The sequence below is a fragment of the Macadamia integrifolia genome, chromosome 1, assembly GCF_013358625.1.
Source record: "Macadamia integrifolia cultivar HAES 741 chromosome 1, SCU_Mint_v3, whole genome shotgun sequence".
Classification (NCBI taxonomy): domain Eukaryota; kingdom Viridiplantae; phylum Streptophyta; class Magnoliopsida; order Proteales; family Proteaceae; genus Macadamia; species Macadamia integrifolia.
Window position 1 is genome coordinate 29,167,936 of NC_056557.1, and position 27,979 is coordinate 29,195,914.

At 37.0% G+C, this 27,979-nt stretch overlaps 1 protein-coding gene across 5 annotated transcripts; it reads left to right on the plus strand.

Moving 5' to 3' along the window:
* The first annotated feature begins 289 nt into the window (after positions 1-289).
* On the plus strand, positions 290-26,210 carry LOC122083388 (ATP-dependent DNA helicase Q-like 4A). Of its 5 annotated transcripts, none has more exons than XM_042651171.1 (27): positions 290-422; positions 700-968; positions 5,998-6,090; positions 6,175-6,345; positions 6,693-6,750; positions 6,993-7,625; positions 7,768-7,941; positions 8,028-8,158; positions 8,305-8,683; positions 8,769-8,900; positions 9,748-9,834; positions 10,266-10,393; positions 14,404-14,524; positions 14,618-14,769; positions 14,855-14,990; positions 17,053-17,176; positions 17,261-17,331; positions 17,475-17,543; positions 17,673-17,801; positions 17,879-18,037; positions 18,198-18,278; positions 18,372-18,533; positions 18,664-18,719; positions 24,765-24,891; positions 25,006-25,100; positions 25,204-25,281; positions 25,391-26,210. In XM_042651171.1, exons 3-27 carry the CDS (start codon positions 6,068-6,070, stop codon positions 25,830-25,832), a joined length of 3,918 nt encoding a protein of 1,305 aa, XP_042507105.1. In that variant the 5' UTR covers positions 290-422; positions 700-968; positions 5,998-6,067; the 3' UTR covers positions 25,833-26,210. The 5 variants fall into 5 exon arrangements, with proteins under 5 accessions (XP_042507105.1, XP_042507133.1, XP_042507118.1 ...); XM_042651199.1 differs by having other exon boundaries at positions 25,361-25,470; XM_042651184.1 differs by having other exon boundaries at positions 296-422; positions 798-968.
* Positions 26,211-27,979: the final 1,769 nt, after the last annotated feature.

Sequence of the window (27,979 nt, forward strand, 5' to 3'; positions counted from 1 at the left end):
TCCCTGTTGCGTGACCATCGGGCTGGGCCCTTGCAATTGGAAGGATCGACTATCGAGTATTTTTCAGTCCAGGCTTGAGCCCGATTGGCCTTGGTTGGGCTAATCGATGCGGCACTAAACTTGACACCCCTAAATGGACCAACCATACTCCCATTTTTGTGGTTAGCCTATGAGTTGGGTTAGCTTATCCCCGAGGAATCCAATCCTGTGGTTCCTACACAAGGTCCACAATCCTTTCCGTAGGTCGTACTTTGCCGCCAAAATAAAATTAATATTGAGAGAATCTCGCGGCATTTTTCATTTCGTCTTGCCCGCGCAAGTTCCGACTTCCGAGCGCTTGCTCTCTCTGCAATGGAAAAATATGAAAATAAGAATTTCTGGCGCCTGTTGTGCTCACTGAAGACCCTAAAATCAGGCAATAGGTCAGATTTCGATCATCATTTTCTAATGTTTTTTGTTCAAAATGTATGAAATTTCTCGACATTTCTGTTTTCTGTTCGTTATATTGATCTGTGATTTTGTTTGTATTACCAAAGACGATAAATGATATCTCTTCAGAATCTGAGATTGTGGATATCTCAGGTCTTGTTCGATTCTGTCTCTGGTTCTCTGTGAAGAATTGCTAGGGCTGGTTATGGTAGGCAATTTCTAGGGTTCTTTCTCTTATTTATTTTATTTCTAATGGCTTCGTTAAATCAGGTCTGATTAACTTCGGGTATTGTTAGAGCTGTGGAGGAAAAACGAAAACCCTTGGCTTCGTCCGGTCCTCCCTTACATTTGCTTTCTGCTTGCCTCAGACGAAGAGGAGAAAGAGAAGCGAAGGTGAAAAAGTTCATCAATGGTGGAAAACAAGCAAATCCCTCCACAGTTAGATTTAGACGCCAAATGGGATACTTGCCTTGATATTACGGTCCTTTGGGGTGTTTACTCTTCGTTGTCTGGTGCTTTGGGCGGTTTACTTTTCTTCAGTGAGTTCGTAGCCCCTTCTGTTTTCCTCTTAATTTGAAGCCATTCCTTTTGTTTTGCAATCAATAAATCACTTGTTCTGTATCTCTTGCAGTTTTCAATCAATTATGTTGCAACTGCTTCTGTTTATGGATTCATGATTGTTCTGAACTCTGAAGTTTTCGATTGTGTTTTACCTTATTATTTTTTCTTAATGAAATGGTTCGGTGCCACAAAAACAAGAAGTAAAACCGGAATTGGAAATATTAGACTAAAGATTATAATCCCATCTCAAGGATATAAATCTGCTAAAGTCCTGCTGTCAGTTCAAATGAGGTTGTTATTATTGTATTCCCTTTTAATACAAGGAAGGTCGCTTGGGCAAAGGGTAACCATGGCTGATTGGCAGTGTGAACAAGTGTTAAAAGAGGGTAAAATAAAATTCGGAGACAGCCGCAATTAGTAAAGATTTCTTCCCCTTAGTTTGATATGTAAAAATTCTTAATAGTTTGACATTGTGTGGAGTAATAAGAATAATTGTTAGTAACAGCCATTTCCTTTGATAAGCAACTTCTCAGCTGAGGCTGTCGGCATACTGACTGAGGGAGCTCCTTTTCATGCACCCCAAATGTGACCAACACGCCCCATACTAATTTATACAATTGTTTACAACTTGTGTCATATTGATCCTATATTAGTTAAAATCGACCTTGTCCTCAAAGTTGCAATTTATGCAGCGGAACAAACCCTAGATTTCTGTTTGGTAAGTGGAGTTATGAATGGAACGGCACAAGCTCAATTCTGAGACTATATGTTGAATCAAGGACTGAGAAGCTTGCTGGTTTGATATTCCAGCAGCCTGCAATGGGGAAAGAAAGAGAAAACAAAGAAGAGAAGAAAGAGAAGAGATGGGTTGTTTTGGGACTATGAATAGTACTGTAAACACTAACATGAATAAAAAAGAAGAGAAAAATAAGGAGGGTATGGGAGAAGAATTCACAACTCACCCACTTTCACAAGATAAAATCCTATTGACTGTGTAATCTGATAGGGATGGTAACATCCTTATACAGCAAAACTCAAAAATAGAAACCTAGTAAAATTTGTACACTTTAAACAAATTCTAGAAGAATTATCGAAGAATTCGTTTGCTCATTCCTCTTTTCATAAAAGTAGGTTGGGTGATGGATTGTCATGGTGGTGGACGTAATGCATGTAGGACGTTTTGGCTTGGCCGATCTATTATGGTACATCAAGTAGACAGCTGATACTTTATTATAGTCTGCCGTAATAAGCCTGTGGCTGATCTATAGTGGTGCGTCGGGTAGACAACCGGCGTTTTATTATAATCAGCCATAACCAGTCAATCTTTTTGCATGAATCCTTGCGTTCGTCCTTGCTTGGACCTTCTATTTAGCTGACCCCATTAAGTTGGGATAAGGCTTTGGTTGATGTTGTTGTTGTTGGTGTTGTTGTTGTTGTTGTTGTTGTTAGAGGTGTTAATTTATTTACCAGTGATTTTTATTTTTATTTTTATTCTTGTGTTCATTGAGGTGATGTTTTCAATTTGGTTCCCTTATTTTTTTTTCTTTCATAGAAAAATTTATGCTCGTTGTTTAAAGTATTGCATTTGTTGACCCCCTAATAATTTTCTTCTGTTTGAGTAACGGTAAACGTATCCTATCCTTTTGAGGAAATTATACCGAGGGCTGTTCAGTCCAATTTTTACTAAAGTGAGTCATCTTCAACTGGCAATTGGGATGAGGAGGTGGCTTTAAATGCATCACTACTTTGGGAGGTGTTGCAACAAAATACAAAAAGTTAAATGATACTCATATACTCATGAAAGTGGAAGAAAAATAGATTCCATTGCTTTTCTTTAATGGCTTGTATTGACTGTCAAACCTGTGCTTGTTTTAGTTCTTTTTCCACTCTACGTGGTTCCTCCTTCCATCTCTTGCCTTTGTTTTTCAAGTGTTATTTATTCCATGGGCTAGTGCTTCCTACCTTCATTTGTTTTGTTGCATGTATTGTTTAATTGTGAAATATTGTGATTGGGTACAGAAGCCGAATGGAGTGATAAGGAAGAAAGCCCTGTCAGACATTAACTCCAATTGTGAAGATGGCATGTTTTCTCAGCAAGGGTTCACCTACTGCATTAAACAAACTTAGAAGGTAACAGCAGCAGCAGTCGGGGAACGTTTGGAAGAATCATGTCATTGTTCTTCTTTATCAAAGGAACAAGGAACCTTCCCTTATTTACTAAAGAAATAACACTCAAAGACAGATGCCATTGGTTGTATGGATGGGATGTGCATCTGTAACACGAACTGGCCAATGAATCTAAGAATAGTCAAGTCTGAGACAGAGAGGGTGGTAAGTGGTAACCTCAACCGTATCATCAGGGAATAGGCTCTGGGGGTCCGAAGAGTTGGAGGTATACTCTCTGTCAGCTACATGTATCTTACTGTCTTGCCCCTGGGGATTTTGTGCTAAAAGGAAAAATCCAGTCACTATGGAATGAAGCTTTTCTTGGTGGACCATGTCTCTTCCCCTGGGCCCAAGATTGCACTTTTATAGACTTTATCAATGTTCACTGGAGGTGGCTCTTAGAAAATTCAAACTTCAATGTCTAACTTCAATACATTTATCACAAATTGACAATTTATGATATGACAGTTGACAGTCATTCTATAATTCATTCTATAAGAAGGAGAAAGCATTGAAGCATGTGAAAGTCCTATAGAGGGTTCGATGAAAAATAGACAGATTTTGTGGGAACAATCAATGCATGCGGCTAAATATGGAGCATTCATGAAATATTAGGAATGCTGTTACTCTCTACAATGGAGATCAAATGAAACAAAATGAATTATAGGTCCGGAACCAAACTAAGGAAGAAATCTAACGTGTGCAGATTGAGAATAAAGACAGATTTTAGCAGTGAAAACAAAAGATAAGTAGTTTGAGAATAAAGACAATTTAGTACTGAAAGCGACAAAATTTTTAGCAGTGAAAGCGAAAGATAAGTAGTTTATGATAATTTAGAGTGCTTGGCAGCTAATTATACAAATCGAGTAAAATTATGAGGGGAACAGTACAGATTAGATTAAGGGAGGGACCAAAGGTGGAGTTTGGACTACTTTTCCTGTCGATCTTTGTAAACATGAAGGTGCTGAAGCAAATTTATGTGCGCATTACAATAAAATTATATAGAATTGCCAAATTAGATAGAGGAGCACTGTTTAAATATTACCTCTTTCCTACAGGTCTGTGCAGTTCTAAAATTAATTAAATCCTTAAGTAAAGGGTATAATTCTGTTATGTACTCAATGGAATGGGCAGGATAGTGTAGGCTGATGGTTAATTTATGTTTAAGGGGTTAGTGGGCAGTACTTTATTTTAGTAGTTACTATTTTATGCTGAGATGGGTAGTAGTTAATATTGTACGTGGGTTTGGAAGTTATTGTAACCATTAGAGAAATGGAGTCATGTCGGAGATGTAGTCTAGTACGTTTCATTCAATGTGGTTATTTAACTAATAGAATGAAGAAATGAAGATCATCTTACTCAGAAAATTACCTACAATTTCTCTCTTAGAGAAGGAGGCGGGGCTTCTTTCGTAAAGCCTGAGGCAGTTCCCTCAATAAACCAAACTCTTATCTCTTATCTTTATTTCCTCTCACATTTTTCTCTTATCCAACATAAGTACCCTCTCTCTTCCATTTTTATTTCTCTTATTTAGAATACGTAACAGGTTCGTATCAAGCAATATCAGAGCCAGGAATGGCGGAGGAGCAAAGGCCTAGTAGGTTGGAGGCAAAGGTGGCATCCCTTGTCATCGGATAAGAGAAAATTTGGGCGATGTTCACCTGCCTTGAGTTGTTGGTAGGTAGCGGCAATGATCGTAATGAGTTTATTAAGGTTGGGCACTGCATTTCCATGCTGCCCAAATTGGACAAGCTTGAACTTCCTCAATTCAACGACAACAATGGTGAAATAGTCGTTTCTGATGCTGTAGATGACAATCTCAAGAACGAACTTTCATCTGGTATCGGAGTCAACATCGCCCAGGGTACTATGGTCCCTTTCAAGTGGTACATGACATATTTTTGCATCCATCATTTGTTTCACATTCCGCTCTTGAAGAAAAAGATTGGAGGAGATAATGAAATTCAAGGGGATCTTCCCGAAATCATAACACAGAGGTAGGAGACAAGCCCCAAGCAGTTTTAGTCTCTTAAATTCATGTAGGACACAAATCCTTATTAATTAGCAAGGATCATCCCCAATGATATGGAGGATATGCAAAGAATTCCCATCATGTGGTCTTGAGGACAAGACCAAAGTTTAGGGGGAAGGAATCTGTTACGTATGCACATGCATAGGCTTGTAGTTACTTAAGTGATTGGGTGCAGTTATGATATGGTATAGTTATGGGTGTAGTTATCTTGTGGTTACTTAATTGATAAGTAATGTTGTACGTGGGTAGGAATTGTAATGCGTGGAGGGAAGGAGTTATATTCAGTTAAGTAACTTGTTAAGCCTATTTAGTAGACATACGTTGAATAGAAGATAAGACTTGAATGACAAAAGGTTACTACAATTTCTCTCTTGAGAGGAGGTCATGGCTTCCTCCGTAAAGCCAAGAGGTGGTTACCTCCTAATTAGGCCAAGATGCCCGGCTTCGTCCGCAAAGTCTAATTTATCTCCTATTTCTTTTATCTCTATCTTTTTTGTCTACTTAATTCTTAATTTTCTCTTTTATTCCCTATTTTCTCTCCACCTGTAATTGTGTACACATCAAATTCATGCTGTTAGTTTACATGGAAGTAGATAATGAGGGTATGTCATTTAAGCATTGATGCTGATGGGTGGACCAGACAATTTCAAGGACAAAATGCTACTTGTAAATCACATGAACATTATTTTAGGCTTAAAACTTGTTTATTTTAACCCTTTTTTTTTCAAGAAAAAAAAATATTTTCTTTTATTTTCATATTTACTAGAGTTTTTCTTTTTTCCTGACTCTTTCAGTTGGAGTTTTTGCAGGTCTCGTTGTTTTATTTTTGTTCTGATCTAGGGGGTTCTGTTACTAGAAGTGTGTGAATATGTTTAACTGATGACTAAAGGAAAGTCACTGAGGCAAGTTATAAAATTGTGTGCTTTTGGTTCTTTTTGAATTTCTTATTCGATTTATAAACCTATTTGTTTTCCTTTCCACTGCAGCAAAACCAATGCAGGTAGAGATTCCAATTGTGATGATAAACCTCCCAAAGTGAATTGGTCTCATCATGCTAATGCCCATAGTGGTTTCTCGTGTCAAAATAAGTTTCTGAGTTCAAATTTTTTATTGTCCTTACAAACACAAATGCCCCGTGGAGGATCATTGATTGAAAGGTATTTACTGATCTGCATTTCTTCTTCTTCTTCTTATGCTGTTATTTAGAGACTTATTAGAAAATATTGTGGTTTATTTCTGTATTTTATTTGACACATGACAAAATTGTAAGGAATGAAAGTAACACATCGTGGAAGAATTTTCCCTACAGAGTGCTATTTACAGCTGAGAAATTTGTAACCTGCATTTAGCCCTTAGGAAATAAGAGACTAGGATTTTGTCCAATTCATGGCCAATGGCATTAGCTTATATGCACTTTCTCTCTCTCTCTCTCTCTCCCCAATGAATATCATTTAAGAATCTCCAGTATATTTATTTGCATTAACTTCTTTACACTTATTGTTAGGTCAATGTCTTGCCAAATTAATACCCCTCCAAGGATGCAGAGTTCAGCTGTTAACAAGGTAGAGCTTTATTTTGATGTAACAGGATTTGTGGGAATGAGATAAATGCCCTGTCTTTTATATTTTTGTTTGCGGCCTTATCATTTTATTTCCTATAATCTCTTTATTATTTTTCTCTAGAAGCTGTTCCTTAATTTTTAAAGAGGTTTCAGTTAACTCAAAAGTGAAATTGTTGTCCAAATTTGACAGTGTAGCCTTTTTACACTAATGAGGCACTTTCATTGGCTATACACTTTTGGCAGGCTTGGCAAGCTCTTTCAAGCCTTAACATGACATGCAGGAGCTATTTAAAACCTGGAGTAACTGGACCTGTAGCTCAGAATATTGGTTTAGATAACTTACCTTCTAGGAAATTAGATTCTTGTATAAAAAAAAGTACCTTATGGGGCTCTTCTGACTTGGCGGATAGATCTTATGAAAGTTCAGTGCATAAAAAGTTTCAAACGCATCAGAACTTGAGTGATTCCAGTGGTATGGTTGGAGAACCTGGCATTTCCATGTCACAAAGCAGGATTAGTGCTACTGAAGATGGCCTTGGTGCTGGACAATCAAAAGAGAGGGAAGCACCAGTGCAGCACAGTTTTAATACACGCTTTGTCAATGGACTATCCGTTAATGATAAATTTCAAATGCATCAGAACTTCAGAGATTCCAGTGCTATGGTTGGAGAATTTGGAAATTCCTTGCCACAAAGCAGGAGTTATCCCAGTGAAGATGGCGTAGGTCCAGGGCAAGAGAAAGAGAGGGAAGCATCAGTGCGGTTCAGTACTAATGCAAGGATTGGCGATGGACCATCCAATAATCATTGTGTTAACCGGGAGGAAGGAAATGGAGGGAGTTTTGTTAATGAAATTGAAGATGATGATATACTAAAGGTGATTTTAGTTTCAGTTCATTTATGCCAGCCGTTCTTGTTTGTTCTTTTATTGTTATACATAGCATTCTTCTGTTTCTCACTGTGAATCGTGATTCTTGAGTGTGGATGTGACTTATCTAATCGATGAACTTTGCATATAGGAAATTGATGTGGACAAAATAGTTCTGGAACACTATCAAACAACTTGCACACCTCAGTCTTTGGTGTCTAAACCTCCACCTTCTACATCTGTTATGAGTAAAGATAATGTTTCAAGACCTGATGGAACATGTTTGCCACAAGAATTATGCACAGAATGTAATCATGGTCTTAAGGTATGCAGTTTTGCATTCTGTCATGAATCTGTCTCAATTGCTGTTTTCCATCAGTTTGATACCATGGAGTCCTGAAATTGATGCAGTTAGGCCTTTGCCCAGAAGCTGCCAGACATTTGCAAGAGATGAAGGACATGCTAATTTCCATATCAAATGAACTTCTTGACAATATTGGTGACCTCAGTCCAACACACATAGAGAAGCTTCGGGAGGAGAGGTTGCCTACTTGATTTGTACATTTCTGTATTGTTTTGATATTCTGCTTCAAAACATTTTTGTCCTCTTTTTTAAACTTTTCCCCTTTTCAGTGCCAAAAAGTATCATATTTCTGTTCTTATGCATTTCTGCATTTTTCCTAGTCAGGTTGCAGCTGAATAAACAAATTCAGCAACTTGAAAAGTGTCTTCACTCTTTCTCAATGGATGAAGAAAGACAGAGGTCCCATTTTTCAGCTACTACAGCCACATCTAAGGGTTTCCAATATGAAACTCCTCTGGCCGGTGGATTCAGGATAAATCCTGTGCGGCTTGATCCACAGTTTGATTTGCACAATGAGCCAGGGAGCTGTGGAAAGTGGAACTCATCATCTTTATTATCCTCTTCTGTAGACAGATTTGATGTTCCACCCGGGCCTCGGGAAACAGAACCATATGTTCCAAATTTGATTGATGTTAATTACATTGAAGGATCAAATGACTCAAAGTGGAGTAGTCGAGATTTCCCATGGACCAAGAAGCTGGAGGTTCTTATCTACATTATTGTTTGTGATCCATAGCATAATACAGCTTCATAATCTGATTGCTTGTGTACTTTGTTTCCTGTTGCAGGCTAATAACAAGAAAGTGTTTGGAAACCATTCCTTTCGCCCCAATCAAAGAGAGGTTATAAATGCAACAATGAGTGGCTATGATGTTTTTGTTTTGATGCCAACCGGTGGTGGAAAGAGCCTGACATACCAGGTAGAAAGGATCCCTTTTTCTTTTCCTAGGTACCACCTTAAGGAATATCCTATCATAGTATCATTCCATTTATATTCAACAATCTGTTAGCTGTTTATTAAACATATCCTAGAATCATTATTCCTCTTTCTGAACTAGATTAGACCAAAGATGATCATACTATTATGGGGTATTACTGTCAATTCCAGAATATGAAAAGAGTTAAAGAGGTGAAATGTTTCATTTTCAAATGGTTTGGCACGATCAATGTTGTTTCCAAGTTTCATTTCTCTAATCTTCTATTCCCATTTTTCTGTAGCAATTAATGATCAGTTGCCCCATGAAGTGTGGACAAGGATTTAATACTTGGTATCGAAGATGGGATCGGGCTGGGTAATCCATCATTATCCTGTCCAATCTTTGGCTGATACCTCATGTTATTGGATTGTTTGTTGGCATTTGAGATTCAGACCAGCCTAATCTGATCATAATGCTTGAAACCTTGAGTGTGGCAATATGGTTTTCTTTTTTTTTTCAGTTATTGTCCCTGTATGACATTTGATGTCCTCATTTACAAGTATTTACTTCATTGAGTTGATAATGAAATTCCTCAGAAATACCTCATTGTCAGATTTAGGTAGTGGGATCCATATATGATGCTTGGAAAGTGTACTATTTCTGTTGAATCATGCATAGTCTTTTTTATTGCACTTTTATTTAAGGTGTTTGATTTTTTTATATACAGTTCTACTGGGTAGTGTTTTCTTTCCCTTCCCTCCCCCAACCCAACCCAAAAAACATTTTGGGGAAAAGAGTTCAATGATACTGCAGTGCTACTGCTTATGGAGTTGATCATGTTACTTTGCAGCTTCCTGCTCTTATATTCCCAGGAATAACTTTGGTAGTTTCGCCTCTTGTCTCACTCATCCAAGATCAAATTATGCATTTGCTTCAGGTAGGTGTTTTTTGTTTTAGTTATCTATATGATATGATGCAATAGTTTCTCCTGACTTGTTGGGCTGTGCCTCTTTCATCTTAATTTCATCTTTCATTTTTATTTTTTTTTATTTTTTCTTTTCTCGACCCCATTAAGTTTGGATAAGGTTGAGTTTGTCGTTGTTGTTGTATCTCAAGTGCTTAAATTGAGGGCGGACATTGGTGAAACGGTAAGGTTGATCCATTTTGACCTAGTGGTCATGGGTTTGGGTCGGGAAACAGCCTCTCTACGAAGCTGGGTTAAGGCTATGTACATTATCATTCTGACCCTCACCGGACCTGCAGTGGCGGGACCCTCATGCACTGGGTATGACCTTTTTATTTTATTTTTTTAATGTGAAGAGCTTAAATCAACAATTTATGCTTTTCTTTTTGAATATCACTGTGAAGGCAAACATCCCCGCTGCATACCTAAGTGCAAATATGGAGTGGTCTGAACAACAGGAGATCCTTAGAGAACTGAATTCAGATTGCTGTAAATACAAGCTTTTATATGTCACACCTGAGAAAGTTGCTAAGTGAGTTTGCATTACTTCAATCTCAGATTTCCTTAGCATGATGTTCTTCAGAATGCCTTTATTCTATTAGTCAATGTGCTTCTCTCATTTCATGCGTTAGCAAATTAACCACAAGAACTGGATGAGCTGATGTCGGAATTAGTTTACGAAGCTGAATAGAGAAGGGGTTATAAGGTGGGCATTTTAGGTGGATTGGCACCCAATGTCTTTGTCCCTATCGGTGGAGGATAACAAACAGTTAATTGATTACATGCAGTTTTTGAACAAATTAAATGCACTATATGAAATGGGTTAAGATTGAACTTTATGAGAAAAATGTTGACAGTAGTGGCCTAGTGGGGTTTGTATTCATCTTTTTTTTTTTTTTGGAAAGATATGGAAAGAATAATAGTCAAATTTAAAAGATATTGACAAAAAAAAAAAAATTGATGAATTATACAGTTCCTCTTGTAAAGTGTTTGAAATCTATTAAATCAACCAATCCTGTTTCTCCTAGTTTAGCTTGAATTGTTTCTTGAAATATTTCTTCCTTTTTGTTTATCAGAAAATGGATAGCTTTTAATGTAGAATATTTGAATAGTCAAAATAGTTCCAAAATTGCAAGATCTTTATTTAAAGAAAATCCAGATTCAAGGTAACCTGAAGCTGAGACTGAAACAAGGGATCAATAGGCCAGGAGACTATGGTCGAGTGTGAGGGATAAAAGGTGATATCAGTTTATGATATCTGAATATATGTATGAACTCACACCAGTAACTAGGAATAAAGAAACAAACTGAAGAAACAGGTGAAACATCAAAACAGGGACAGAAATAGGGTTAAACAGAAACAGAACCAAATAGCAGTAGGAAGGATGCAATTGTAGATTGAAAATGGGTCTCTGTTATGTAGGTAACAGAACCACAAGTCAACAAAAATCTACCAATTTCAGTTTTAAGGCCAAATCAGGGTGAAAATCAAATATCGGACAGAATTACTGGAGATTTTGGATTCCAGAAGATCAGCTGGTCCAGAAATTGGATTGAGTTCTCCTCTTATGGGGAAGGACACTCGATCAAAATAAGTTCCATTCATCTTATTTTAGCTACCTGAATAATTTTTATAAATATCCCAGAAGATTTATTTGAAAACCTGGTCTTTTAATTTTTTTCGGAGGAAAGTTTGGTTAATCCTTTTTTTAATGAATTAAAACTAATTAAAACTCAGTTTTTGTTGCTACTACTTTTTTTAAACTGCCTATTTTAGAAATATGATACATGAGAAGGTTTTCATCCTTTCCCTTGTGTTGTGTCATTATATCATTATAAAATCAAGGTTTACGTATCAAGAATCTTATAACCACATGAGTCAATAACCTGCCTAAAAGATAAAAAGGGAAGGAATAAACAAACCAAACATAATACTGATCACCCCTTTTATCTGAACATTTTTTTTTTATGCCACAAATAATGAAATTGTATAATTGATGCAATAACAATCAAGTAGCATAAGAAGAACTAGATTCTTTTGAAACCACTGCAGGAGAGGAATTTTTTTTATTCTCGGCATTCCAACTTCCACTGTATTCCCCAACCCTGCTAGCCTCTCTAAGAACTCAAAAACTCTAGGGGCAGCCTTAGATTGTATGTTGCCACTTTTTTAGGTTATTTAAATTTGTTTTCTCCTGTTAACAGTTCCTAGGATGCTATCCTGTACTTTCAGGATTTATAAATTTTGGCCTTTTTGGGCTATTTGGACATGAAAAACAGGTCTGATTTGGTTTGACTATTTTGGATAGAGCTTTAATTATCCTTATTGTTTGGATCATAGATAGAGTGCAAGCCTTTAGTTTGATTTAAATTTTAGTAAGTGTATCATGTATGATAATGGGCTGGACAAGCAGCACTCTTATCTTGAAGTAATTTATCTGTTATCACAAGAACTAGGGAAAAGAGTCTCTCACAATCATGACACTCTCTCTCCTCATTAATCATGTGGGCCCCTTGTATACATACTGAAATGCACTCCTTCCCTTCTCCACATTGGATTTGTTTTTATGATGCCAATATATCCTGGCAGTGTGCCAATCCCTCTCCCTAATAAGTAATTTGACGTTTGAAGTTTTTGGTTCCCCATTTTAATTTGCCCTCCCCATGAAGAAAAAGTTCTTTCTCTACCAGCCACCTCTTACTGCTAGAGTACATAATATTTGGTAAACTTAGTTAAGGAGAACACCAGCAAGCTGCAAGCTACAGTATCAAAGCCTTAATGAAGTCAATCTAAAGTGTGTTAGAGAGCTGGGTAAATCAACAAAAGCGAAAAGGATTCATAATATTCAAGGATCCATTTAACAGCAATATAAATCTCTCCCACTTGCTTCTTCTAGCCCATAATTGACTGAGATTGTGGATATCATTGTGAAAGTAGAGGATATGCTGCCACTCATCGATCATGGCTTAGGCTGCTGAAGTTGGAAAGAAAATTGTTTTTTTATTTCCTGGGAGAAAAGAGAGATGTGGGCTTGACATGGTTTGGGAGGTATACAGAAGGGGGAAATTCTATGTCAAAAAAATTGGGGCTGGAATGGTTAAACAGAAGAGGCTTTCTGGTAAGTTTTTGGGTCATTGAGGAAAGCAATCCAACCAAACTCAATTCTTATCTCCCCCCATTGCCTCTATCTTTTTGGTCTTGCTTTTAGGGTGTAAGTTACTAAGTTGTGGCCATAAGTAGTTGTTTGCCATTGGTCATTTGGAGGTTGGCTTCTGTTTCCCGGTCCCCCCCCCCCCTTCTCTCTCTCCTCCTAGTTAATTTTCTCTTTTGTTGATGTTAGAGTATGTAGCTTGAGGTGCTGGTCCATAGGCATCCATGGACCAGCATACCGTGGGATAGTCCTCTTTGATAACTTAGTTAGCTAAGTTGTCTTTTTGTTTATTTCTTTCCTTTTGTAATTAGGATTAGGTTTAGCTTATTTAGTTTCATATCATAACCATGGATTTTCTCCTTAGCAGTATCCTACGAACATCATGTTTCAACATCTTATAAAGTGATTTGGATGGGATGATAGGAAGTTGTCTTCTATCCTCTTGCCCTTCAGTCTCTCTCTCTCTCTCCTCACTTCGTCTTCTTCCCCCTTTGGTGCTGGTTTACTAACCTCTGGTAAACTTACTGTTGCCTTGCAAAAAAGTGAATCGGGAGGAGTGAAAATGAGTCAATGGAGTCAAACATTTGACTCGGAGAATGCATAATTTGAGACATCACTGTGACTGCTTCATGCAAACTATGGTATTGCAAAATATGTCAAATATAAATCAATTTCTTCTCCTGGGTGTGACCATAAAATCAGCTGTGCAGATATGTAGTGGGGGTTTAAAATAATGTTTTAGCTGTTTCAGACTGATGCTCCTCAATTTAATTTTCCTTTTATGCTGTGAGGAAGGTTTTAGAACTGATGTTTTTATATCTGGGGAAATTATTAACATAACAAGGGTCTGTTATTTATCCAAACATAACAAGACACCTATTACCCTCTTAAAACAACAGTAAAGAATGTTGTTGGGAATAAATTTAAAGGTTAATTGAGTAAAATCACACTAGTTGTCCAAATTAAAAAAAAAAAAATTCAAAGAAAAGCAAAATCAATTGAAATTTAGTAATAAAGGGTTAAATGGTAATGGAACACAACCCATCTTCCCCAAAATCATCTACCCCGCTTATCTTGTCTTTATTCCTATAAAATGGGAAGAGAATTTGAAATTGTGTTGGAGACAAGAGATCTATGTTGGAGAACTTGGTTATGCTCAATTACATTTTAATCCTTTCTTAAAAAATTTAGTTAAAGTTTTTGGTTTTCTCGGGAGATTTTTAATAAAAGATATTGAAATGTCTAGTTTACCCCTTCTAATTGATTATTTAATGTCACACTACTTATTCCGTATTAGTCTTTTCACTATTTTGTTATTTTTTCCAAACATGACCAACCCTTGTTACGTTAATAACATTCTGGAAATAAAATAATATATTCTTTCATGCAGAAGCGATGTTCTTTTGAGACACTTAGAGAGTTTACATGCTCGGGAATCACTTTCTAGGATTGTTATTGATGAAGCTCATTGTGTAAGCCAATGGGGGCATGATTTTAGACCAGATTATCAGGTTATAGAGTTCCAATCCTTCTGCTGTCCCCCTTTCTTTCTGAATCTTCATAATTTTATATGATGTTTGACTTTTCATTCTTGTTTTTTTCAGGGCCTTGGCATCTTGAAAAAGAGGTTTCCAAAAACTCCTGTGTTGGCTTTAACTGCTACTGCAACAGCAAGTGTTAAAGAAGACGTTGTGCAAGCTCTTGGTCTTGTTGATTGCGTTGTATTTCGACAAAGTTTCAATCGCCCAAATTTGTCGTAAGTATGAAATGAGTTTACTTTGGCTTCATAACTTATAATGATCAATGTTTAAGGTACTGAGTTACACCCTTCCAAACTGCAGGTACTCCGTAATTTCCAAGACAAAAAAGTGTTTGGATGACATCGACAAATTTATTAAAGAAAATCATTTTGATGAATGTGGTATCATTTATTGTCTTTCGAGAATGGATTGTGAGAAAGTTGCTGAAAAATTGCAGGTTTTTCTCTTATGATTTTTTTTCTTCTTATTATTTGAGAGAATAGTATGGTTTTCTCTTATTTGAATTAAGGTGTGGAATGTGGTGTTGACATCAAGTAGATCATTGTGAATACAAATCAAATTTCACTTCTCTTTAAAATGCATGCTAACCTGTTTTCTATTTATAAGTAAGCTCTTCCTCCTTTTTTTTTTCTTTTTCTTTCTTTCTTTCTTTCTTTCTTTCTTTCTTCTTCTGCCTTTCTTTCTTTTTTTTGGGGGGGGGGGGTGTAAGGAAGAGGCACCCCAAGCCCCGATCAGTAACCCTATGCTAATTTTTAAGGGGAATGTGTCCCTGGGGTGAGCCACTAACATATAGAGAATTTTATTGATTTGTTTGTTTTCTTTCCCTTTCAACATCTGTCACTGCTGTATGAAAGCATGGTAATTCAACCCATCTGGACCAGTGGGTTGATCAAACTAAAAATCCAGGATTGGTGTGATCATCAGAAAACTGAATCTCCCCATTGATCTGGGTGGGTTTGTGACCTAAACATAGTTGTCAGAGCATGGCGTTGCCTGGGTGACAATGGGTGCAGAGAAGGCAGGAGTCGCCGTGTCAATCAGCCTTTAAAAATGGGTAGGGGCTTGTCCGAGAAGAGAGCCGCAGAGATAGGGTGACTTAGTCATTCAGAGTGTGGTGATTCCTGAAAGAAAGTGAACTGAGGTTGCCTATGGCGATGAACGGCACCTTGAAATAACTATTTGTCACGGGGGTTGACAACCCGGTCTTTGAAATTGGGGTGTACTATTTGTTGAAAGGCACCAAAAAAGTTGAGGATGGCTGATCTGCGAGGCGTAGCCTCTGGAGGGATTCTGAAAGACATAAGAATTTTGATCCAGGGATGCTCCTATGTAGTCTGTTTTGTTAATATCGCTAACTACTGAGCATGATCATATTCTTTTCTTAGGCTGTGCTTTGTCTTTAAATAGAGATGAAGGTAGGTGATTCAACATTTGACTGAAGGGACCATGGCTTTGAAATGCCAAGCCTGGTGTTGATCCACTTAGGCAGAGGAGACTATTTTGTACCATGCCACGAATTGTGGAGTACCTTGGGTGAAGAACGCTCTGCCCGGGAGAACGTCCGTATAGTAGTACGAAGGCTGAAAGAGTTTGCCGGGTTACTTTTGTTTTTGTTTGCAAGCAAGCCAAGAGTGGCCATTGGAGTTGAACTGGCTATTAAGTTGGCTCTTTCGAATGAGGTAGCATTAGCTGTACAGCAGGTGAGGTCGCTTGCGATTTAGCAATAGGATGCTCTAGTAGCTCCTTTCTTTCTAAGAAAACCTGATCTCTCTTGTTATCCAATCTTTAATATGGCCGGAACGGTGTTATTAAAGTGTTTTAACAGCAGTTTCACTGACTTCTGCTTTGAAGGTGTCAGTCTCACATTATGACTTTGCCTGAATAGGCCTTCTGTCTAAAGCTAATTGGCCATTGGACTTGCTTTGCTAACTCGAAAACTCCGTTCACTTCGTTCTCTCCTACCTGAGCTTGCTGCTTCTTGCTTGGATCAGCTAATCCTATAAAGAAAGAAGGAATGGGGCATATTTTCCTTAAAAAAAATCCCTGAAATATTGTGCTCTGCAAATCTTAAATATTAGTGCTTTTGCAGAGAACCTAAGAGTAAGCAAAGAAGATATTCACAATTAGTCAGTAAGAACAACAAATAATCACATATGACACCATTACAAAGCATACACTTAATGAGGCTGATAACAGTTGAAATCAACATTATATCTAGTACTCCTCAGATTCATTAACCACATGGAGGTAAATTGCCATTGTTTTGGCTATCAAATGTCAGAATGCAATGCCGTTGCTTATCTCAACTCTTTCATTGAATTCTATTTTAGTAATTTTGCAGAGGCAATCACTACTCTACTGTTGAGTGTACATATTTGTGTTGTAAATTCTTTGAATTTATTGTTATTGTTGTATTAAGATAATTTTGTACTAATTCCTTGTCAGCCTTGTATTTCTGATCCTTGAGTTAACACTTAAATGATTTTTATTTTTCTCAGGAATGTGGCCACAAAGCAGCATTTTACCATGGTAGCCTGGATCCTCAACAGCGAGCTTCTGTTCAAAAGCAGTGGAGCAAAGATGAGATTAATATAATATGCGCTACAGTTGCTTTTGGGATGGGTATCATTCATCACCATTTTAGTTGTTTTTTTTCTGGCTGTCATTTATTGCCATAGATGCCTTGTGCTGAACTAGGGTTTCCAGGTATCAACAAACCTGATGTCAGGTTTGTCATCCATCATTCGCTTCCAAAATCTATTGAAGGCTACCATCAGGTAAATTTGCAGAAATACTAGTTATCCTTTGAATTATGATTGCTATCTTAAAAATCAAAAGTGAGAGAGAGAGAGTGATGAGTAAGCTTAAAATTATGCCATTAACAATTTTATGTGATTGATGTTCTGTCACTATTTTACAGGAGTGTGGTCGTGCTGGTAGAGATGGTCAGCGTTCTTCCTGTGTGTTGTATTACAGCTATAGTGACTATGTAATTTATCCATCATCATAACTAATTTACCCTCTGGATTCAATTCTGGGTTCCATTTCTGTTTTTCTTGTGGATAACATTAACAAGATTGGTTCCTCTATCTCTCAAATTATGTCTGGTTTTGTACAGATTCGAATCAAGCATATGATTAGCCAAGGAGTCATAGAGCAAAGCCCCTTGGCATCAGTGTCAAGACATACCTCTGTGGTGAATTCAGGGAGGATACTAGAAACAAATATTGAAAATCTTCTTCGTATGGTACTGATTTGTAGTTTTTTTGTTTTTTATTTTGCCTGTTGTTGGTTTCAAATGATTTACTAGACCTAAACTTACAGGTCAGTTATTGTGAAGATGATATTGATTGTCGACGCTTCCTGCAACTTGTTCATTTTGGAGAGAAATTTGATCCTGCAAACTGTGGAAAGACTTGCGATAATTGTTCCAAGACTTTAAGTTGTGTTGAGAAGGATGTCACTGACATAGCAAGGCACTTGGTTCGGATAGTCTTCTTACCTTTGATGTTGCATGATTTCATTATTTTTTTCTTACCTGATGATTTTGAAAATTTTTTAAAATTTTTTCTTTGGTTTTATTTGGAAACATCCTAGCACTGATTTAACCTGTCCTATTTTATTTATGTGCTGCATCATGTAGCTTGAATTGGTGAAGTCAACAGGTCAGCAGCATTCATCAGCTCATATACTGGAAGTCTACCGGGGTTCATTAAGCCAGAATGTGTGTTGTTGGTCTAAGTTTTTGAACTCTGTTTATTGATTTATTTCCATAAGGTAATCTCCTTTTAGTGATATTGGTTCTTGTAAAATTTAGGTTAAGAAGTACAGACATGATACTTTGAGCCTTCATGGATCTGGTAAACATTTACCAAAAGGAGATGCCTCCCGAGTATTGCGCCATCTCGTTATTGAGGAATTGCTTTTGGAGGATGTTAAGAAGAGTGATATTTATGGATCTTTATCATCAGTATTAAAGGTATAATAAGCTGCTCTATTTTTACTCTGTTATACTGTGTATCTTTTAATTTATGAAAGGAATGAAAGCTCTCACCATATGTTTATATCCATCAATATAATTTTTATTGTTCAATACTTCTGTTCTTTAGGTGAATGAGTCAAAGGCAAATAATCTCTGCTTTGGTGGACAGAAGATTATCTTGAGGTGGATGATATTTCTTTGTCCCTTTTTTCTTCAAAATTTTCCTCATTGCTTGTGCTTGTTACTTGGCAGAAGGGGTCTTGGGGTGGTTATGGTTTTTTTGCTCCTCCTCCACCCCCCAATATTATATATATATATATATATATATAAAAGAATATTTTCCCAAACTTACCCCAATAAGTACCAGATTGATTGAGTTGTGATGTCATCCCCATTAGCTAGATCCTTGGGTTTTGATGTGAAGGAGATTCTTATAACTTATAGTAAAAACTGATTTATTTTGAATGAAAATTTTAAATCTTATTAAGAAGGGGAGAGCTACATGCTCATGTAACTAGAAAAAAAAGGACAGAGATGGAGCAACAAACAAAACAATATACGGCTTCTTACCATTTCTGATAATTATTCATTGCATTACAATAATCTACCCATTTCAATTCCCCAAATCTGATTTGAGGCAAAGGTTCATTAAGTGTTAATCTTTAGAACAATTGATGCATGATTTGATTTTTAATCTTCTTAATCCAGTGGATTTCTTTCCTTCCATATTGCCCATCATATAGCATATGGGAAAAGTTTCTGAAGATGGTAAAATACTCATAAGGGATGAGGGCATTAAGAAGAGATGGAAATGTTATTTCTACCCGGAAGTCGGAAGACTACGATTACATTATCCATCAAGATACCATATGTCATAGATATGTACGGAAAATTAGGGTATCTAAGGTAAAAGAAGCTTTAATGAGGATGAAAGTGGGCAAGACACTAGGCCCAGATGAGGTCCCAATAGAAGTGTGAATCTGTGGTTATCATAGTTATTAAGACGGAAAGGAGACTGAGGCGTTTGAGGGTCTTCCGAAACGCTTTGGCGATAGGGTGGGTATAAGGTGTCGCCTTATCGAATAAAACGTTTTAGTGTTATTTATTTATTTATTTTAATGTAACCATTTTATTTGGCACAAGTAGCATATTAAAAATTATACAATTCTACTCAAACACTAATTAAAGGTTAAAGATTCATACCAATGCAAGATATTCATCAGAAAAACAAATCAATAAAGTGAATAAATTAAGTTCATCATTATCATAGCATATAATATAACAATTAAAAAAAAATTAAATATAAAGAAAAAGACTATTAAAATATGTAATTATTTATTATACTTACTTCTATGATGCTAAAATGAGTGCCTAAGGTCATCCACTATATTTCTACTCCTGTCAGTCTAATTAGGGTTGCAACTTGGGTCTCTGTTCAGTAACAAAAAACTGGGAAAAAAAAAGGGAAAAGAAAAAAGAAGAAGAAAATAAGAAAAATAGTACCTTACAGGAGCTGGAATGGCCTAAGGAAGACTCACCGGAGAGTCTTCGACGGAGGAAGGAACACTGGTACCCTAGTTCTCCCAAACGAAGAAGAAAATAGCCAAAAGGATTTTGCGATTTGTGATTTGTTCAACCGAAGTGTGGTTTTTGACTTTATATAGACTTGATCCCATAGTTCTCCAGTGTATAGAATTCCCATAGACGTGCCAATCACAACGAAAGAGATGGAATCTATGATAATACATTAAAAAAAATAAAAAATAATAAATAATGAACAAAAACATAAAAGGTGTCTGTCTTGGTCCTGAGGCATAGTAAGGTGTCATAGGGCGTCAACTTAGCCATTAAGGCGGTCGCCTTATGTGAAACCCATAAAGAGCATGATTGCCTTAGCCTACCTATACCACCTTATTGCCTTGGCGGTGCCTTAATAACTATGGTGGTTATCTTTGGTTAACCAAGTTGTTTAATAAGATTATGAGCCCAGGGAAAGTGCCAGATGAATGGAGGAGAAGCATTATGATTTTGATTTACTAAAGTAAAGGGGATGTCCAAAGTTGCAATAACTATAGAGGCATAAAACTAAAGTTAGACTAGGAAATCATGAGAGAGGGTTATTTAAATCCATCTGAGATAAGAAACTACTATTACAGAGAACCAATTTGGTTTTTATACTAGGGGGATCCACGACAAAAGCTATTTACTTAGGAAACTCATGGAAAGATTTAGAGATTGCGAGAAGGATTTCCATATGGTCTTTATTCAAAAGAAAATATTATTTAACTGCACTTTTGGTTTCGGTTTTTAGTAAAAGGCCAAACTTTCACCCCTAGTTCCTGCCATAGGATGCTCACCGCACCACTACATCCGCAGTAGGGGATTTTTTTCCACCGACTATAGGCCTGACTTGAACTGATTTGTTGTACCTGACCAAGCCTGGCCCCTTTGTTAAAGAACAACCATATTTCATATCATTTATCTTCTTTATTAAAGATTTGCATCACCTTCTACCATGATGATATTATGTAAAAGCTATAATGATTTAATGTTCAAAATGAACAATTATGGGCCTTCAACCCACTTAAGAAAATAACTTTAAGGTAGGCACATTTAGAACTCGTTTGAGCCCGTTTAGACTTAAATAACTCGTAGCTCGGTTAAGGTCCATTTAAGGTAGTTTGATTAAAGCTCGACACCGACTGGCCCGATTATAAACCGTACCATCCCCCCAAATTTAGGCCCATTTACTTAAATGGGTGTTCACAATGCAAGGTTTTAAAGTGGTCATGCCCAACTAAGCCCGATCGAGACCGACTATGATAAGATTTATGAAATTTTCAAAATTGAGAAAAATGCTAGCATTTGAAAATTGAAAATTGCCCCTATAACAAAAAATCCAATTTTTGTTCTCGGAGTGGAGGTTTGACTTTTTATCCTTTTGGAATTTGATTACTATTCTTATTAGATTCAAATAGGGGATACTTTCTTATTTATGAATAATATCTTAAGTAAATGAAATAACAATAATAAATAAGTGCCCAGACCAACGATATTTGGCATAAATAAGTGTGACAGTTGCCTAGACCTCAAACAAATTGCCTGGAAGCCAAGGCGGTGCCTTGACAACTATGGTGTTGAGTGCTTTATTTAGTTTCGATTTTGTCCCTTATTTTTGTTTCCTTTTCCTTCAAATTCTATTTTCTGTTTAGTTTCTATTCTATTATTTAAAATTTTTTTTCTTTCCATGTAATAAGTGCTTGCTTCCATGTGCAAGCCTTCTTTGGGATTTGTTTCCTTTTCGTAACTTGTAGGACAGCATCTATATTATGTAATGAGTCTTTAGATGCCTCATAATTTGATGAATTAAGAAAAGAGTACCATGGCTATTAGAGGTAGTTAGGTGGGATACCTAGGTGTGTGAGAAACAGACAAAGGCCATCGGTGAGAGGCCTTGATCATATCCCCCACCTATCTTCATCCTTTTCTTCTCTCAATCGATTCCTCAAGTTTCTATTATACTATTCTGTGTCATTCTCAATATTTGAGACACATTCGAAGCTCAGTTGTTTGCTGCTGGAGTTGTTGGTCCTTAGAAGACTGTCCTGAGCTGTTGCATCGATTTCTGATTGGAGATTCAATTTCATCCCTTGTGGCTCTGTTGGTTGATGATTTCCTGCTGAGATCTTCAAGACCAAGGAACTTCAGATCCATCCATCAACTTGAGCCAATATTTTGACATCCAAATACCCTCCCTTTGATGGTGAATGAGCCTCATCCATTGGCTGGATTTGGCTATAACTGTGAATTACTATTTGTGGAATTTACTTTCTAATTCTGAGATCCATTGATATCTCAGCCTAAAAACCATCAGTTTTGGCTGAGATTTTGAAGACTTATTCATGCCAAAGAGGCCTACCTTCGATGGGGACCTGCCCCATCTGGGTCTTCTGGTTGCTTATTTTGCTACCCCTTTATTTTCTGGGTATCCTGCCAATCTTCTGTCCAGCCGACATACCAGAACTGTTGCCGTTTGTTCCCTCTGTTGTTAGACATAAACTGTTGATAGTCTTTGTTAAGAGTTTAAAGAGTTAACTACTTTGTTGTCCACAAACTGTTAGGGATTACTGTTGTTTTTTGTTGTTTTTAATTGGAGTATAAGGTACTGATGTTAGCTTTGAAAGGTCCTATTGTTAGTTTGGTTCAAAATTGTTTAATGGAGCCTTAGCTTTACATTAATAAATTTTCCGACTATCCTCTGATACTGATGTTTGCTTGCAAATTCCTTGTCATTGGATGCTCCAAGTTTGACATGAGTATCCATAGGAGTTTATACAGGCTTATAGCCTAACATTCCTGTCTCACTCAAAAGGTGAAGAACATACATCCATTAAAACAGACAAAACCCTTTCTTTCTTTGAATGACCTCAATGCTAAGGAAATATCTGACAGCTCCCAAATCTTTCATTTTGGAAGTGTTGTTGTAAGTAAGACTTAATCTGTTCAATCCTATGTAAGTCATTACCAGACATTAAAATCATCAACATTAATGACCAGCACAATAATTTTAAAGTTTTAACGACGAGCAAATATTGATTGATTGGAGTTACATTGAGAAAAGCCACATCCAACAACAACTTTGCAAAATTTATCAAACCATGTTGTCGGGTCCTGTTTCAACCCATAAATGGCTTTGGTCAATGTACAGACCTTTTGAGCACTCTTTCCTTAAGCAACACCCTCAAGGAGGTTGCTCCATTCCATAAAACCTCACGGAGATAATCATACCAAAAAAGCATTCTTGATGTCTAACTGAAAAAGAGGCTAATCAAGGTTAGCAGCCAAACACCAAAACTTATACAAAATTCTCACGAGCAACGGGAGATAATGTTTCAAAATTATCAACTCCTTAGGTTTGAGTGTATCCCTTACAACCAAATGAGCCTTGAGGCGCTTAACCAAACCGTCAAGGTTATATTCAACGGTATACACCCAACGATACAGCACAAGATCCCATACCTAGATGTAGATCTGCCAAAACCTAAGTCTTACGAGAAAGCAAGGCATCCATTTCCACATCCATGGCTGACTTCCACCGAGGATGAAATAAAGCATCTTGGTGTTTGGCAGGAATAGAGTGGGAGGTCAATGAGAGGGCAAATGTCTAAAGGGGAACAGAAAGATGGGAATAGAAACATAATTAGAAATTAGATAGTACTCAAAGAATTCTGGGTACAAGAATGAGTACCTTTCTGAAGAGCAATAGGTAACTCGTTAGAAAAAGAACCTCCAGGCAAAGAAATCGGATGGCTCTTGTATACTTGTAATAGTACCCCTGTAGATTTGGGGTTAGAAATTTTAAGAGGAATGACTTGAGGAATAGGTGGGATGACTAGGAGAGGCAAGACCTAAATCAGAAATAAGAACAAAGTAGGGAGTAACCTAAAAAATGTAAGATCAATACTAATGAACTGCTAATGAGTAACATGATCATAACAATTGTAGCCTTTTTGGGTGTGAGTACCCAAGAATAACACACTTTAAAGCACGAGGAGACAATTTTCAATACTTGTGAAGATTATGAACAAAACATGTGCACCTGAAAATACGTGGTTGTAGACCAAATAATGGGCTGTTTGGGAAAACAAGAGAGAAAGGACATTTATTAGGAAGAAAAGAAGAAGGCATCCGATTAATCAGTCCATAAAATAGGATTCGCAATGATGTTTGTGAATCCAGAGGAGAATAACCAACATCACCAAATAAGAACCCATAAAGGATCAAATTCCTATACCCATGGGAGAAAAGCCCTATTAGTAGGTGCCAAACAGAAAACCTGAGCGTATGATAAGGGCATCTTCAGAGAAAATTTTCCTCCCGTAACAATAATGATGAAACCCTAGTTGTACATGATAAAAAAAAAAAAATAGGGTTCTACCAGACAAAACAGCATAGGTGGTTGTACACCAAAAGAGTAGGAAAAAACCCTAACCATGGTTGAATAGGGGGTGGGTGGCCATGTACTGTACATAGTCGTGCCCATCTAACAGTTGAAGGCACAACCGTGCGTACACGGCGATTCACAAAACCTTTTGCCTATTATAATTGTTGTTATGATTTGTTATGATCATCATTATTATTGTTACTTCATCGTCAGTAGTATCGGTATTTGTTCTTCCCTGCCTTTCACCTACATATTGCGGTCGTGAGATCTGATCCATCTTGCAGATTCCCGGCCTCCACAAAAGAAGCTAAGATGAGCAAATCTGGAGTGACACCAGCGAAAGGCTTGTTGTCAGGAAAGATAAGCCCCCCACAAAGTGAAACTCCTGGCCAACCTCAAAGTGTAGATTTGGTAATATAAAGTCATCAACTTATAGTTTCTCCTTCTTGTTTTTTCCATCTTACTTAATGATAATTGTATTATTAACATTAACTGCAAGAAATGGTTGTGTGCATTCAATTGCAGGATCTCTCAGCAAAACTTTATTCTTCTTTGCGAATGCTTCGAACTGCTCTTTTGAAGGAAGCTGGTGATGGGGTCTATGCCTACCACATATTTCAGTAAGCTCATTAGTTTATTTCTTTTCCCCTTGTTGCGTTCAGAGATTTCTTTCTTGATCCTGGCAATGATTCCTGACATGCCATCTTTTCTTTTTGAAATAAGAAATGCCACATTGCAGCAGATCAGCAAGAGGGTTCCCAGGTCAAAAGAAGAACTTCTTGACATCAATGGCATTGGAAAGTAAGATTTGGTTGCTTTGAAGTTTGAATTAGTCACTTCATACTTAATTTTTGGTATTATTATTAGGTCATTCAATTAGTTTTCTATTGAACATGAGGATTTGATTTAGGGCGAAGATAAGTAAGTATGGGGACCGATTGTTGGAAGTCATCGAATCTACCATTAATGAGCACTATAATAGCAGCGGCAGTAATGATAGTACTGGGACAGTCAAGAGGAGGAGAGACACCAGCAAGATTCTTTGTTCAGACACAATGGAGGATGAAGACTTCACTGAAAGTTCTGGCTTACCAAAGAAAAGGGTGACGAAGGGGCGGCTGAAAAAAAATGATCAGCGTAATAATTCTGAGGTGCTAAACTATGATGAGAAATACTTAGACGATGATCTGGTGGATTTAGATGATTCCAAATCTGATGAGGATATCTTGGGGTCAGACTTGAAAATTCAGAAGAATGCTGGAGGCAGAGTGTTACCATCATGGTCAACGCCAGGAAACAAAGTTCAAGCTCAAGGTCCCAAGTTGTTCCAGGAGTATGCCTTTGATGGGTAGATATGATATCACTGAAACATAATTCAATATGGATGTGTGGGATTTGTTTTGGGAGTGCATGTTGATTTATATCACTCCTGCATGAGGTTTCAAGTATCAGGATCAGATTTGGCAGATCAACCAATGTCAATGTGCTGATATCAGTCCGATTCTGTGAAGTATTGGCCAAAGATTTGCCTTGGATCCGAGGCCTGCTAATCTGATCCGAGGCCTGAGTTTTGTATTTCGGTAAATATCTATCAAGTATACATGTACAGTATCAGTATTCTAGGCCTGACTATTTGCGAGTCTGCAAGTGTAACTATTGGTATTGGGGGAACGTCACCTTTTTGACTCTTGATTTAAGGAAATCCAGCCTACTTGGTGCAAGTTAGTTCATGATTGAGGTCAGCATCCCTCCAACCCCCTCTTTTCTTTTCCTTCACCTTAGGTGAACATTTTGTGTTTACCAATTTAAAAAGAATAGAATCTTGATGGATAGATCAAGAATTGGCCAAAATATGTCCGAACCCTAGAAATCCAGTTTGGATCGAACTTGGCCGAGGCATAAATGAGACAATCTACAGATTGATAATGGGTGTCTATCTATCTAGAAAATAAAAGATCAATAACTTTACGATTTCTAGTAGATAGAATTGTATCATTTGCACTGGATCCTAGTTATCTGGTTTACAAAATCAACGGTTGGTTCTGTTTCAAACCCTAATTGAGCTAAAATCAATAGGTTTTCTAATGTGGGCATGTGAAGTAAAGTGATGTGGGATCCCTTGAAAGCTTTATAGGTTCGGTTCATATGTTAGGATCATAGTCATGTGAACATTATGAGAATGTTTACCAGTTAGACTGCAACGTATCTTGCTTTAACACCTACTGATACCAATTTGGATAGAGCATCGATCAAAAAGTGGTACCTTTGTCTTTGTCTGATACGGTCCATCCATATCATATCAGTATTGATATCGACGGTGACCAATATGACCATCAGTACCAATTTCTACAACCCTGGTGGTAATGAAATAGTTGAGTATACTAATTCCAATCTATATTTGTGAGAGCAATTAGATTTGGTTGATTGGTTGGCTCTCTCAGGATTGGGAGGAAAAGATCATCTTTACATTGAAGAATGGTGGTGGAAGTAGAATTGGACTGATCCTCATTCTTCCCTCGTTATTATTGAGGATATCCTTAACTAAGCCTAATACCTTTATCCCTATTAAATGGGTATAGGAAAATCCTATCCCACCAATCAAGTCTTTCACGTGTAAAGTTTCCTTATAAATGGATCATTTCATAAATAATCTCTAATTTCATGTGCAAGTTTCCCTCCCTTAAAAGGTTTCGGGTAAAATATATATCAAATTATTTGGTTCTCTAATGAGCTTCGGCACAAATTAGTAGGGCCTAAATCAAACTCAGAAACAATATCTTTATAGCAATGTGTTGGAATATCTATTTTAGATTCTCATACATTTTGCACTCATATAAAGGCTTTAAAATAATAACAAAGGTAAAAGAACAAATGTCTGGGAGTCGGGTTGGGGGGGGGGGGGGAGGGACAAGGGGATGACTGCCTACCCTCATGAAAGGCGAACATGCCAACCCTATTGATGCTTCTACATATATTCTTATTGGCCCTCGCTCTAGTGCAGGAGCCACTCTTCCCGAACAAAGGCCTTGTGTCCCAAAAATTAAATTCTCTCGACCATCTTAATGATTTGTTTTCCACATGAATTGTCCAACTAGGTGCAACCCATGTAACAAAGCCTAAATGCTCAGCATAACTTGAAGTTATTTTTAGTCCCCTAATGAAGTTTAGTCTACCCAATGATGCATAAGATAATAGATAAAAAAAAATTGATGTAAAAATGAAGATTTAAATAAAATTCAAAAGAATGAAAATTTAAATAACACATGTAAAAACAATTCTCTGATAAATTATGGTTTTATCTTAAATATCATTTGCTGAACAGTGGTAAAACTTAAAAGCCCTTGTTTATGATAAACTAATAACCCAGGATTTTTGGCACAGAGAATACTCACAAATTGAACGAGTCAACTAGACCAAGTCCATAAACTTGAGTTAAAGTAGCAAGTCTATCCAAGATGCCATTAAGTGACCCATGGAGTTATAAATCAGTTTTGTTTTT

Coding starts and splice junctions, on each gene's coding strand:
- LOC122083388 (XM_042651171.1), top strand. CDS start 6,068: ATGACTAAAGGAAAGTCACTGAG. Junction 6,346..6,692: donor GGAGGATCATTGATTGAAAG/GTATTTACTGAT, acceptor ACTTATTGTTAG/GTCAATGTCTTGCCAAATTA. Junction 9,835..10,265: donor AAATTATGCATTTGCTTCAG/GTAGGTGTTTTT, acceptor ATCACTGTGAAG/GCAAACATCCCCGCTGCATA.